Source organism: Perna viridis, chromosome 7, assembly GCF_037379345.1.
Source record: "Perna viridis isolate PV_CMFRI_1.1 ecotype Kerala chromosome 7, ASM3737934v1, whole genome shotgun sequence".
NCBI classification, from domain to species: Eukaryota; Metazoa; Mollusca; class Bivalvia; order Mytilida; family Mytilidae; genus Perna; species Perna viridis.
The window spans coordinates 1,999,078-2,013,228 of NC_142451.1; the positions used below are offsets into that span (position 1 = coordinate 1,999,078).

General features: G+C 32.3%; 1 protein-coding gene across 1 annotated transcript in view; it reads right to left on the reverse strand.

Annotated features, from left to right (window-relative positions):
- The window catches only part of LOC148610920 (ATP-binding cassette sub-family C member 1-like), a 58,917-nt gene extending 48,340 nt beyond the window's left edge, over positions 1-10,577 (reverse strand). Inside the window, exon 1 of the mRNA XM_088590836.1 lies at positions 10,340-10,577. Coding sequence (XP_088446962.1) covers positions 10,340-10,411 — 72 coding nt within the window. The 5' untranslated portion in view covers positions 10,412-10,577. The remainder of the gene's footprint in view (positions 1-10,339) is intronic.
- Positions 10,578-14,151: the final 3,574 nt, after the last annotated feature.

The following is a 14,151-nucleotide window of genomic DNA, read 5'->3' on the forward strand; positions in this document are numbered from 1 at the left end:
TGTGTGGTTTTTGGTATCAGTAATACTATTACCTAATGATGACATATAGCTTTCCCTATTGAGGTTAGTCCAAAACATGGATTCAAGGAAACAGACATAAAGAATTATGTTACCCTGGTTCATACTTCATAAAAGGACATAAGTTCTTCCTTTTTATAGAATTGCTTGTAAACTTTATCAATCCAATTTATCCAGACATACACCTAGGGTCCAATGACTTCTTTCTATTAATCGTTAAAAATATGACACCACCATACAATTTAAACAAATAAAACCATTCAGCAAGCATTGCATAATATAGTTTCTTTTACAACTCAGACCAAAAATACCAACATGTCAGAAAAGCTCACAAATAACTAGGTCAGCCATAAATAATAAGAATCTTGTGATGTCACATGTTGGAAAATGCACCCAAAATATGGTAATCACAACCTTGAAAAATAATTCAATGGAAAATTGTAGACGTTAAAAATAAGAAGAAAATCTGGCCATACTCAAGTTTAAATAATGGATATTCAGTTTATAAGGGCTTCAGAATTAAAGTTGTAATCACTCACCTAATGCAATAATATAGCAGAGAAAAGGTTTCTGATAAAAATGTTTCATTTGTGATTCAACTAAGAGGAATAAGAAACCTTATATGAGCAGCACCAAAAGTTAATAGTTTGTAAAGGTCAAAGTTTTCATCAATATTGGTACTGTAAACCGTGATTGTTTTTCTACATATTTTTAAGTGTTTCTTATTTAATCTACTTTCATACAGTATAAAATTTACAAGCAATGTCAAATTGTATGTAATCCACCATGCAGAAATTAATACTTGCAACTGTTACATGTTTTACCACTAAAATAGTGAAAATAAAATTGCTAAGAAAATTACCCAACTTTATAGTGAAAAAAAGATAGTGGAGTGCCCTTTCCAAAATAAGGCTGTTTCTACTGATGAAAGTTTCCAATCTGTCCAGAAAAAAAAGACTCTATAAGATAAATAATTTCCAAATTGGTGCTCAAACTGTATGCTGGTTAGGACTTCCCTTTTAACTCCATGTATTAATAAGTTTTATTAAACAGATTTGGAACTTTTCTTCTGAATGAAATAATGCATATTTTCCTAAATAAAAAAGGACGAGTAGTTTTGAAAAAAGGCCAACAAAATGACTGCATTTTTTTAAATTACGACCTTACAATAGTATATGTGAAAAAAAAAAGATAAGATCAAATAAAAGAGAATGATGAGAAAAAAATTGACAGTGGTTTGAAGAGTCAATTATGTCAGTAACCTACCTATTAAACCCTAACAGGTATATATTTTTAAAAAAAAGTAATTGACAACTGTCATGACAAACCATTAGTACACCACAAATCTCTATCATTACATTTTATTGTATTAAATTATATACATATATTGACACTGTTTCCTCCTCTTTACTCCAATGCTATCAATACTGATAATTATCATGTCAACAAATCTGTACATCTCAGTAAAACTGATGACTATACAGACACATAGGACAACAAATTCTCATGAATCCAACTTCTACGTATTATACATATATCTTTTTTCAAATATGGCCTATACGTTTTACTAGATTCAACTAACAAAGACATTAATTTAATTGAGATTGTTTAATTTTCAGGATTTCTAATTAGATAGAGTCTGCGGTTAATGATTGATAGTTTTGACCTTCAGTCGTTCAATTTAGTCCTTAGCTTTTAACATACTTTAACATTCATTATGGATACAACAACTGGTTTGGAGATAAAATTGCAAAAATTCAATTAAAGATAAAAATAGTTCTGCTTTAAGATCAAAATAACATGTTTTTCAACTTAACATAAAGTTAGCTTTTTGGTGACTATGTCCCCTCATCCAAATTCCTGATAGATTTGATAAACACAGGCATGAGGAATCTAATTAAAAACAATTTTCATTATCCAACCAAAGATAAGGAAGTTTTTTTAGGTGTGGCCCTATTTTGGACTCCTATACCTCAACAACAGTACAAGAGAAGTCTTTTCTGTTATAAACTATCATAAAAGAATTTCAACAAGAACACATCCACAAAGAAGTCATCTCAATCAGACACCAATAAACTATGTCCATTAATTTTAATCAAAACACTTATTTTTCTCTATAACAAACAGAATTTTAAAAGGAACACATAGACAATGGGAACATTAAAATCAGAATTACAATTAACTATTTCTACCAATTCTAATTTCAACACATCTTTTTTTTTAATAATCCTTATTTTTAATTGGGTGGGACCAACATCTCCCCAACATTCCCCCTAAAAAATAATGCCAAACTATAGGACTCTCCATCCTTTCACTAGGACATAAAATTAAAAAAAAAAAGATCTGATTTATCATAGATAAATAGAAGTTTATGAATGCCAGTGACAACAGGGATAACAGCTACATGTATCACTAGGTCATAAAAAAACTGCTTTAAATTTGGCATTACCCTCCTGCCGGGAGTCCTGGCATTCAATGACATTGGTATATCAGTGATTTACTCATACATGTACTTGTAGTGGCTTGCTCCCATTTCACCTTAACTGTCAAATTTGGTACATAAAATTATTCCCATTTTGCCTTAGTGAGATTTGGAGTGTACAAAGGCAATGTAAACATTTAATTGATTGATTGATTGATGAATGGTGATGAAATGAAATGAAGGGATGGGACACAAGGATAATAGGGTCGACAAATTTAGATTGCCATTAGAAAAAGGGAGGGATGGGTAAGGTTGAACAATTTAGTCTCCTGTGGTGGAGCGCAAAGGTTCCTACTCCTATTGAATACCACAGCAGGGTTCTTTAACGTGCAAGGAATGTGGCATCACTATGGTTTGCGGGTAAGTTTTCCGTATTATAGCCTGACAACCCCAGCATGTAACACACCAGGGGTACCCCATTCCACCACCTGGGGCACACATCCCAGTTGCTCTGTGGGCAGAGCGCCTAGCCCCCGGCTAGGTTTCTGAGCACTATTTAGTCGCCTTTTATGACAAGCTTAGCGCTGTTGCAGGCCTATTCTTTTAACACCCGGACCTGCACGGGCATAAACATTTAATTAAGTGCTACTTGAGTTTTTATAGCATTTTAATCTTCTATACACACATGTACATTGTATATGTATATATTTATATTGTTTGTTGATATTTCATTTATTGTGAATTGATTTAGTGGTTTGGTTGGGTTTCTGTCAATATTTTTCATGAATGGCTTTTTCATTTTTTTCTGATTATAATCACCTGTTTCTTTTTTTATTTAATGGACACTTTGAATAAGAACTGATGAATAAAATTCAAAATAGACATGATATGACTAAGCACTTTGATGATAACTTGACTCAAAGAAGCACATCCAAATTTTTCTAAGCATACAACAATGAAGGTTCATTTACATACAACAAACACTGAGCAAAATCGTAATGAAAGAACAAAATTATAAGCAACAGCAAGAGACAATTTTAGGCTGAGATCAGCAGCACAATTGTGTTCAGAGACCATATATAATCAGAGAAGATTCGAGACGTGTGATGCTGCATTTCCAAAATGTATGCAAATCTTCTCACTGCAGTAGTCAGACTGAAGCTGACACAAGACCTGATCGTGACACTAGCATATATGTACCTCAAAGGTTAAAATTGTTTAATGATTTTTAAGAACAAAATTGCAGCATTTTACAATGCTTTAAGAATAAGGAAGTTAACTTGCAAATTTTTGCTGTTTAGTTTATTTCATGTAATTTATTTACAAAATGTATGCTCCCAAATAATGTCAATTTATTAATATTGAATTTTCAAATAGATAAAGAATATGAAGATTACATGTTTACACATGTGTATAATAAGTACTTCCATAATTTCTGTATTAGTTTTATTTCATTCCTATGCATATACACTCATTAATTCATTTAAAAAAAAATCATATTTCATTTTTGAACACAATTTTTTTTTTTTTATTAGTCTCTGAATTGTATGTGTACTAAAACATGAAAAACAATATACATATTTTACTAATTTATTTTTAAAAAGGACTTTTATCAAGACAAGTCTTAACTTGAAAAGTATCCAAATATTTCAAATTAGGGGTTAATAAAAAAAAATGAAAAAAATTAATTTTGTAATTATTTTGCTCGTCTGAGTATAGCTGAAATATTGCTGCTCGGATGTTAAACCCCAACAAACAAACAAACAAAATTATTTTGCTTTAATCATTGTAACAACACCTCATTAGTTAACAGTTTTGTTTTTGCGACAGAAAAATATAAAAATTTGCCTTTGTACTTTTTTTTTTACCTTTCTTTACCTGTAATCCACAGCTAAGGCAAAATGGGAACACACCCTTGTAGTTTAATTATATGATCTCAGACAGTGCAATACACGCCATTCCTCAGCTGCACTTTTACAAAATATATTCACAGCATTCAATAAGACAATGGAAAATATACTCACAGCATTCAAGAAGATAATGGAAAATATAGTCAGTGAACATGAATCCTAAAAACAGGCTTTCAAGTGACTTTTTGTAAAAAATAAGGGCTATTTTTAGGGTCAAATTCTTATAAAATAAGGGCTAAATTTAGGATTTTTTAGGGCTTTTAACACAAAAATAAATAAAGGACGATATTCTTTCTTTATCAATTATAATGCTAAAAGAAAAATAAGTTACTTACCACCGGCTAAAGAAAATAATATAAAAGCTATTTACCAACCCAGAAGATCATGTCAGTGGCCATCAACAGTTGTATTCAGTATTCCAGTTCGACCATTAGAAGTTGAACTAGTATGGGTCCAAAGAATGTTATGAACTGCTAATGACCACCAAAATGTCTACTGAGGTGTTTATTTGATCATAATATTCATTTTCTGAAAGTATACTAAGCTAGATTCCATTAATACAAACAATATAAAGGGAAATTACTATTTAAAAATTTAAAAATTAAAAAAAATAAGGAATTTCTCAACAACTAGAGGCTCAAGAGAGCCTGAATCGCTCACATGGTTAACCATTTGCTTATTTGAAAAACTTGAGGAATGTTAAAATGTTAAAATCAACTAAATTGTCAAATGCAGGAAATGCTTTTCATAGCATTTTCATAACCTGAACCAGAATTTTGCTAAAGGCAACAATTTTTAAGTTTTTTTCAAAAATCTGTCTTCCGACCCCTAAGTTCCATTTTTAGTATAGGCAGCCATATCTATTCACGATTAAAAAATCACAAGTCATTTTGAGCACAATACACTTAAGAACTATTATGCTTGTCTTCAATCAATGATCTTATATGGTTTTAGAGAAGAAGATTTTCAAAGTTGTACATGTGAAAAAAAAAAACAACAACAAAAAATCTGTTTTAGGGGTCGCAACTCCTACATCAGTCAATGAATGGTTTTGAAAATTTTGGCATAGGTCCGTCTCATGATGCTGAACAATATTACCCATGCCAGAAATTTGTTAAAGCAACAATTTTTGAGTTATTTGCAAAAAACTGCCATCTGACCCTTCTGTTTTATTTTTAATAACGGCGGCCATGTTTTTTCATGGATCAAAAATCCCAACAGTCATTTTGTGTGGGATACCCTAAGGAACATATATGCTAACTTTCACTGAATTCTGTGCAATGAATTTTGAGAAGAAGATTTTCAAAGTTGCATATGAGAAAAATGCAAAAAAAAACTTTCAGGGGCGTAACTGCTACATCAGTTGACAAATCATCTTGAAAATTTTGGCACAGGTCCGTCTCATGATGCTGAACAATATTATCCCTTGCCAGTGAGTTGCTAAAGGAAAAGGATTTTTGAGTTTTTGCAAAAAACTGCCATCTGACCCTTATGTTCTTTTTTTAGTAACAGCAGCCATGATTTTCCATGGATCAGAAATTCCAATGGTCATCTTGTGCAGAACACCCTAGGAAACAATCATGCCAAGTTTAAAACCTGTCAGTCTAGTAGTTTCGGAGGAGCAGATTTTTGAAAATTTGTCCATGAAGATGACGGACACCAAAAGATGGCTTAAGCTCACCTGGCCAAAGGCCAAGTGAGCTAAAAATAGGGCTTTTTAGGATTCTTCTGCTTTTATTAGGAAAATTAGGGCTGCTTTTGAAAAATAAGGAAAATTAGGAAAATAAGGGCCCACTTGAAAGCCTGTAAAAAGAATTGGGCTGTGATAAAAAAAAATAGAGGAGACAAAAAATACATAAGTAATTCATCATAAAAAGTCATATGTTCACATAAGTAATTTATTTTGGTTGAACAAATTTTAAACGAAACTTACATTTTCACTAAAAACGAAACACGGAAAAACAGACAGACGTGTCTGGTAAAATGCTTTGATCCTGTAAAAACTATTGTTTTTTTTTTACTTGCCCAAAAAGAAGAAAAGTTAAAAATATGAGATTCGGTCTGGTAATCTCTAAACCAACTTTGAATACACTGAATTTTGCTACAAAAACTGATGAAAACAGTATCTTCCTGTAGTCCTTTATTTCTGAGACTGAAGTTTAAACCTGTTAAATAATCATAACCTATTTTAGGAGTTGCCTGACAATATTTAAATAAAATTACAGATTTTGTCAAAAGGATCATTGCATTAATTGAAGTTTCTTTTACTTTGTACACGTTTAACTGATTTTGAGTTACAAAATTGTATGCCAAGCCAAAATCAGTGAAACTGTCAAATTGCGCATTTCAGGGGCAACAACTTCTTAAAGTAAGGAGTCATCACATTACCTTAACACAGATTACTGAAGAGCAATTCAAGGAAAAGAGAAGAAGGGTCACATTTAATATCTATCCTTACATGTACACAGTGTACACATTTTGGAGAAAGAAAAAAAATTGTAATTTACTCTTAACAAATATTATTTAAGTTCTTGAAAAAAACCATGAAAGTTACTTCCGTCTTAAAAAAATCCCCTAAAAAAATTTCTGAACTGAGAAAACCAACAGATCAATACAGTTTTGGATTATTCCATTCAGTTGTTTCAGAGACAAAAGGTTTTTGACAAAAAAAATTAAGACAACATTATGACAATGTAGAATTGAAAACACTACAGGTCAAATAAATAAGACATGCATATCTTCTTAGAGTACCTGTTCAAATACAACATAAACAAATCATTGTTCTCATTGTAGTGAACATGTGGGAGGAAAACAACAAAAAATTCCAATACAGACCAGAAATTTTTCTACTGTTTTAGGGGAGGGGCAAGAGTGCCATGCAGATAGGAAAAAACAGCTTGAACACTGTGAATTTGGGAAAAGAGGGCAACTGTTATTAAACAATGTACAGTAATTTAAAAAATATCAAATTAAATCCTTGATGAAGACCATAACAGTTTACATTGCATTGAAGACCATGAGGTGACCTCTGGATGACAAAGTTAAGAATGAATCTTGTATATATCTCATAAATCTCCATTTTTTATTATGTATAAATTTTGACGCAATGTTTCAAGTCAGAATTGGGAATTTCACTACTGAAATTTGGGAGATTTTGAGCATATTTCTCTATGGGAATAATAATAAATAAGGGATGGAAAATCACTGCAGACAATACACATGTACATATGTATGTCAGGTTTGGTATAATACTGAAGGAACATACGTATAGTGTAGTTTTCTTAAATGTTCCTTAAAAAAGTAAAATGCAACTTTAAAATGGCAAATACATGTTTCTATATTAAAGTTATAATGTATTATGATGAGCAATGTAAACAATTACAGATACAATAAAAGAATAAGAAAAATGTTAGCTTCAAGAAAAGTTTTCCTCATCCATCACAATGTTAATCAAAATAAGGTCAGCAGACATAAGTATTCAATATTCCTACACTATTTTTTATATTGACTCATTCTTTTTTTAAAACAATATTTGAGACTTCTTTTCAATAACCTAAATTCTAAATTAGTAAGTACATGTATTTTTATGACAACATTTAGTTGAAAAGTTTTCAAGCGCTAATATCCAAAAAAAAAATAATAATAACACAAAATTATTTCCCATTCTTTAGGACTTGTAAGTCTTGTTCTCGGTTTAATTTCACTCTGCAATTTTTACTATTGAAAACATTAATACAAAGTACATCAATATGATACATTACTTCAAAATTTTCTATTTTGTTTATCAACAAACTTAATATAAGGAAGGTGAAACCTTAAACGCTCCTGAAGAAATATAAATTCAAATTTTGTTGTACCATTAATAATTTTTCTCAGCCCTCTTATTATTCACTTACAAAATGGTAAAATTTGTTATGATATAAGTTTTTTTATTAACATATTAATTCTCCTAACTGTCATGATCTGAAATATGTATGGCACAAAATGTCTGACATTTGCAAGGAATTTCAGCTATGGGTTGTCATGGTCAGAAATGCCTTTGGGTCAAATTGTCCGGTATTGGTAAGCTGATTACATCATTTTTGAAAAAACAAAAAATTAAGATTTGATTTGCACTGATTCATCGAAGCTAGGGAATGTTTTCTGAGACTAGTGTGGTTCTCAATTGCATTTACAAAGTATACGAAGCTGCCATGATGCTATTTTTGTTTTACATGTACTAACGGGATATTGATGTTTTTTCTCGCCATAAGTATACTGAACCAGAATACAGCTGATAATACAACCATAAGAAGGGAGAGTAAAAATAGTCAAGCGTCTTTTTGTCATTGTAATTATGCAAAAGATTTTCTTATATGAAAGTGTAGTCGGAACTCTCTATAAAACTACTATGTAAGCTTAATTGGGAGTTAAGGACCGATTCTCGTGATTTCACAGGGTCCTGTGATATGATTTACAACCAACAAAAAATCAAGAACAGAATCACAAAACAACAAAAATTATTTTGCTTTCAGAAAGTATAAAATTTGTTTATGCAAGGTGAAAAATACATGGAAAATGTAATCATTGAATTTCAGTAGTACGAGTTATATACTCCCTGATTCAATTAAAAAAATAATAGCATACATGTCTTATCATATTTTCTGTGTGACAGTGATGTGATAAACCTTTTTTGAGGATTTTTAAAATAAGGAATGGCTAATATGTTTTTCTGTTTATTTGAAATAATCTCAAAGCATTGGAAAATAAGTAATATCCTGCTTCACGGTAAAATGTCTAGCACATGTACAAATGTATATAAACACTTATTAACTTCTTGTAACTAGACAGGGTCACAGAAAAAATAATACTGTTCAATATATAGAAATGTATACAGTCATTCCAGATCACAAGTTTATAGAAATAATAATACTGACTGTTTAATGAACGGTATGTTTGTTTGTTTGTTGGGGTTTAACGTCCGAGCAGCAATATTTCAGCTATATTCAGACAATGAACATGAAATGGATGATAAAATGAACATGAAATGAAAAAAAAGGGTTGGGACACAAGGACAATAGGGTCGACAAACTTTGATTGCCACTGGAAAAAGGAGGGATGGGTAAGGTCGGGCAATTTAGCCTCCTGTGGTGGAGTGCAAAGGTTCCTACTCCTATCGAATACCACAGCAGGGTTCTTTAACGTGCGAGGAACGTGGCATCTTTCCCAACACGGTGCACCACTATGGTTTGCGGTCAGGTTTTCCGTATTATAGCCTGACAACCCCAGCATGTAACACGCCAGGGGTACCCCATTCCACCACCTGGGGCACACATCCCAGTTGCTCTGTGGGCAGAGCGCCTAGCCCCCAGCTAGGTTTCTGAGCACTATTTAGTCGCCTTATACGACAAGCTTAGTGCTGCTGCAGGCCTATTCTTTTAACAACCGGACCTGCACGGGGCTTAATGAACGGTAATATTAAATTGTACAAACTCACCAAACTTTCATTTAAAAAATCATTATTAAAAATCATTTCTCTCAAGCTAAAATTTTAATGGAATTTTATATATACAATGTATAACACATAAATGTATTGTTATATAACAGTCAAAGATATAATGCATTTCATACATAATGATTTTAGAATGTATATGTTTTTGTCTATATGTAAATGGATCAAGAATCTTATGTGCTCTTTCCAATAGAGAATTAAAAAAATCTATAGCAAGAATACTCCTATAACATATTATGAGGTCAGAAATCTGTTCCTCCATATTTCCAAGTCAGAAAATAGCTTGCCGAACCTCTAACATTGTATGGTAATTTTTTTCCGTCTCTGGTCGAAAATTTTAAAACACGAAAATCTTAAATAAGCATTGTAAATTTTAAAGCAAATTATTTTAAAGGTTAATCCTTTCTCATTTTTGGATTTAACTATGAAAATGTGATTTCACAATGCATGTTTAATAATAAATTTACTTTTTATCATCGCAAGCATGAGGCCTCTTACCCAGAACGATGAATGACTGCAAAATTCCTCAAAACCCATCTTCACTAGCACCAGTTCTGACACCGACAGCATGTATCCCTCTCAGTCTCACATGCACATTACATAATGTCATTAAACGCCATTCTGCTACCTCGGTTGGTCAACTATTAACCCAACCGTCGCCACTGCAATTTTGACAAAAAAACATTGATGTTCTATAAATAATACCGAAAATAAGCGTCATGCCTGATTGCTTTGAAAACAGTCATGGGGTTAAAATATATCACGTGAAATTCGCGCGCCATTTACAGTTATCTCCCTTGAGTCAATGACAGATGGCGGGAAAATAACTAAAATTCTTAACTATCACATATTCGTATTTATTTTTTAAATTCACCTTTAAAATTTGGCTGCATTTATTTACAGTATATCACAAAATCCAAGTCACGCAGCACACCATTTGAACTTAAAGCTGATCTAGTTATTGTAGTCCCTGAGCAGAAGATGCTAGTATCATAGACCAACTAATGCGCTGGGCTTGGTGAAATGTATCTTTAGTAGCATATCTGCTCGCCTGGCAATGGGAACCTCGGAAAAAATCAAAAGGGAATTACGAGTTGCTCCGAGGTTCCAATTGCCTACCGAGCATATATGCTACTAAAGATACATTTCACCAAGCCCCCGTGCCTGTGACTCATGGAGAACTGACCAATGCACATTCACTCGTTTCATACCTATTACTTCATTTTATTTTATATTGCAAGTATATTCACTGCATATTTTATAACAATAGAACTCTTGATTCCACCAAGTGATAAGAAATCCGTGTTGTATGTCATCAAGAAGACGACATTCATAGATGAAGGATGCTTTTGTTTTGTCTCTTTGACATAAAAAGTAATGTGCATGCGCAGTCCTTGGTAAATAATTTGGTCCTGGATACCTACAATGTAGATAATTCATATAAACATTCCAATTCATGAAATCTATAGTTAAAAATGTTAATTAAAGCCATGTACCTTCTCTAATGATAATTTAGGAACACACAAACTTTAAATATTTTGATGCTGAAATTATATACAAAACCATTTGCCCACGAGAATTGAGAAAAAAATGTTTGACTAAAAACACTGTATGCTCAATATAAACTTTTTTTTCCGAAATTTCAATTTAGTGGGGGAATAATCAGAAGTATTTGCCCTAGCGGAATGATAGAAGTGGGCAAAATGTGGTGGTTAATAGAGAAACATCAAATTCTGATAGTGAAATTATTGAAAAATTGAGTCAAATAAGCGGAAACACGAACTGTTGATTGTCAGAAATTTGATTAAAAAAAACTAAAACTTTCTGTAAGCAGAAAAAATCATGTCCTTGCAACGAAATAAGGGAGAAAGCCCCTTCCACCCTTTGCTGTACCCACCCAATTATTTACTGTTTGTTGATGCTATATGTTCAGTTCTTAATAGTATATGATAAGAAATTAACGTTTGGGTTGGACACCGTCATCACGTTTTAGGAAGAACTAATAGTTTGTTATCCCTTATTTAGTGACACACATATATACAATGATATAACTATATTCTTACTCTTAATAATTCTCGAAAAATTAAGCCATTGGTGGCACTATGCTCTGTTACAACTGAAATTGACGACAATGATGATAACCATGAACAGGATTTGGGTAACCATCATCGACCAAACAAAGAAAACATCAACAAAAAACTACAAATAATACAACATGTACAACAACTTAAGAATAAATGATCAACCTATTTTACAGAGTTAATATGTTTATTGTTTTAAAACACCGACTCTTAATTAAATTGACTGGACTCGACTTGACTAAAAAAACAGCTTATATGCCAGTTGCATAGTAATTGAATATTTGTTGCATTGGATGTCTATTCTTAAATGAATATTCTTGAAAAATTTACCATACCACCAGTGAAAATTAATAAAATTGATAATGCACTTTTCAAATTTTAAGTAAATCCTCTGGTAGTGATAATAATAGTCTAAAAATTTTAATATTATGTGCATCTTGTGTTGCATCTTCTCTTACATATGTTTCAATAGAATGATTGCAACTGTTATCTATCAAAATGCACCAGTGACTCCGATTTTTAAACTAATGAAAGGACGATTACAGACTGATTTACGTCGACTAAAATTTTTGAAAGGCGTGCATCTCACCATATTTATAATTTGAACTGTTGCATCCTCAACAAAACGGGTGACTATCAGCACTCATAAGGGGACGATCACTCGACTCTGAGGGCCTGGTGACGGAGGTTGGAAATAAATATTTCGACCTTAGTCCAGATACTTCATATTAAGTAATGATCGTAACATAATCTAAGAGTGGTAAAAATGGTATGTGACATTTAACCCTCTTACAACTTTTCATTTCAAACCGTATCAAATATACAAACTACATTGTAATTCAGAGCAGTGGTTTCACTATTACATATTCTTTCTTTTGTCATTCAAGAGCAGTGGTCTCATCATTACATATTCTACCTTTCGTCATTTAAGAACAGTGGTCTCACCTATATCAGTACTACTATTGTCATTCAAGAACGGTGGTCTCACCTATACATATTCAACTTTTGCCATTCAAGAGCTATGGTCTCACCTATACAAATTCTACTTTTATCATTCAAGAGCAGTGGTCTCACCTATACCTGAACTACTTTTGTAATTCATGAGCAGTTTTCTCGTCTTTCAAGAGTTTATAAATATTCAACTTTTGTATTTAAGAGCAATGGTCAAGCCTATAGTTATTCCATGTTTTGTTATTCATGAGCCGTGGTCTCGCCTATACCTGTACTACTTTTGTCATTCAAGAGCAGTGGTCTCACCTACACCTGTACTACTTTCGTCATTCAAGAGCAGTGGTCTCACCTTTACCTTCTCTACTTTTGTCATTCAAGAGCAGTGGTTTCACCTTTACATACGCTACTTTGTCATCCAAGAACAGTGGTCTCACCTATACATTTTTTTTAAGAGCAGTGGTTTCACCTATACTTATTCAATGTTTTTTTATATTCAAGAGCATAGGTCTCACCTATATGTCGACTACTTTTGTTATTCTTGAGCAGTTGTCTCATCTTTACCTGTACTATACTTGTCATTCAAGAACAGTGGTTTCACCTTTACAAGTGCTACTTTTGTCATCCAAGAGCAGTGGTCTCACCTATACATTTTCTTTTTTAAGAGCAGTGGTTTCATCTATACATATTCTACATTTTGTCATTCAAGAGCAGTGGTTTCACCTATACTTATTCAATGTTGTTATTCAAGAGCATAGGTCTCGCCTATATGTCTACTACTTTTGTTATTCATGAGCAGTTGTCTCATATTTGCCTGTACTATGCTTGTCATTCAAGAGCAGTGGTCTCACCTATACACATTCTACATTTTTATTTAAGAGCAATGGTAGCACTTATACTGTACTAGTTTTGTCATTCATTAGCAGTCTCATCTATACCTGTACTATGCTTATCATTCAAGAGCAGTGGTTTCATTTACACATGTACTGCTCTTGTTTTCCATGTCTGTATTATTTTTGTTATTCCTGTTCAGTGGGATCTTCCATGCATCTATCTACTTAAAATAAGACCTATCAATTGTTCAATTCAGTCAACTTCATGCAGTGACTAAATGGAACAATTGATAGCTCTAGTTTTAATTAGATTGTCTAATGCATAGGTCTCCTCTTTGTTTGAGTCTCAAAATTATTAGCACAATGTTATGTCTGTATTGTATTTGTATTAAGTTTAAGATTACTGATTACTTTTTTACTTACTGATTACTTGCAAACTCAATTTACT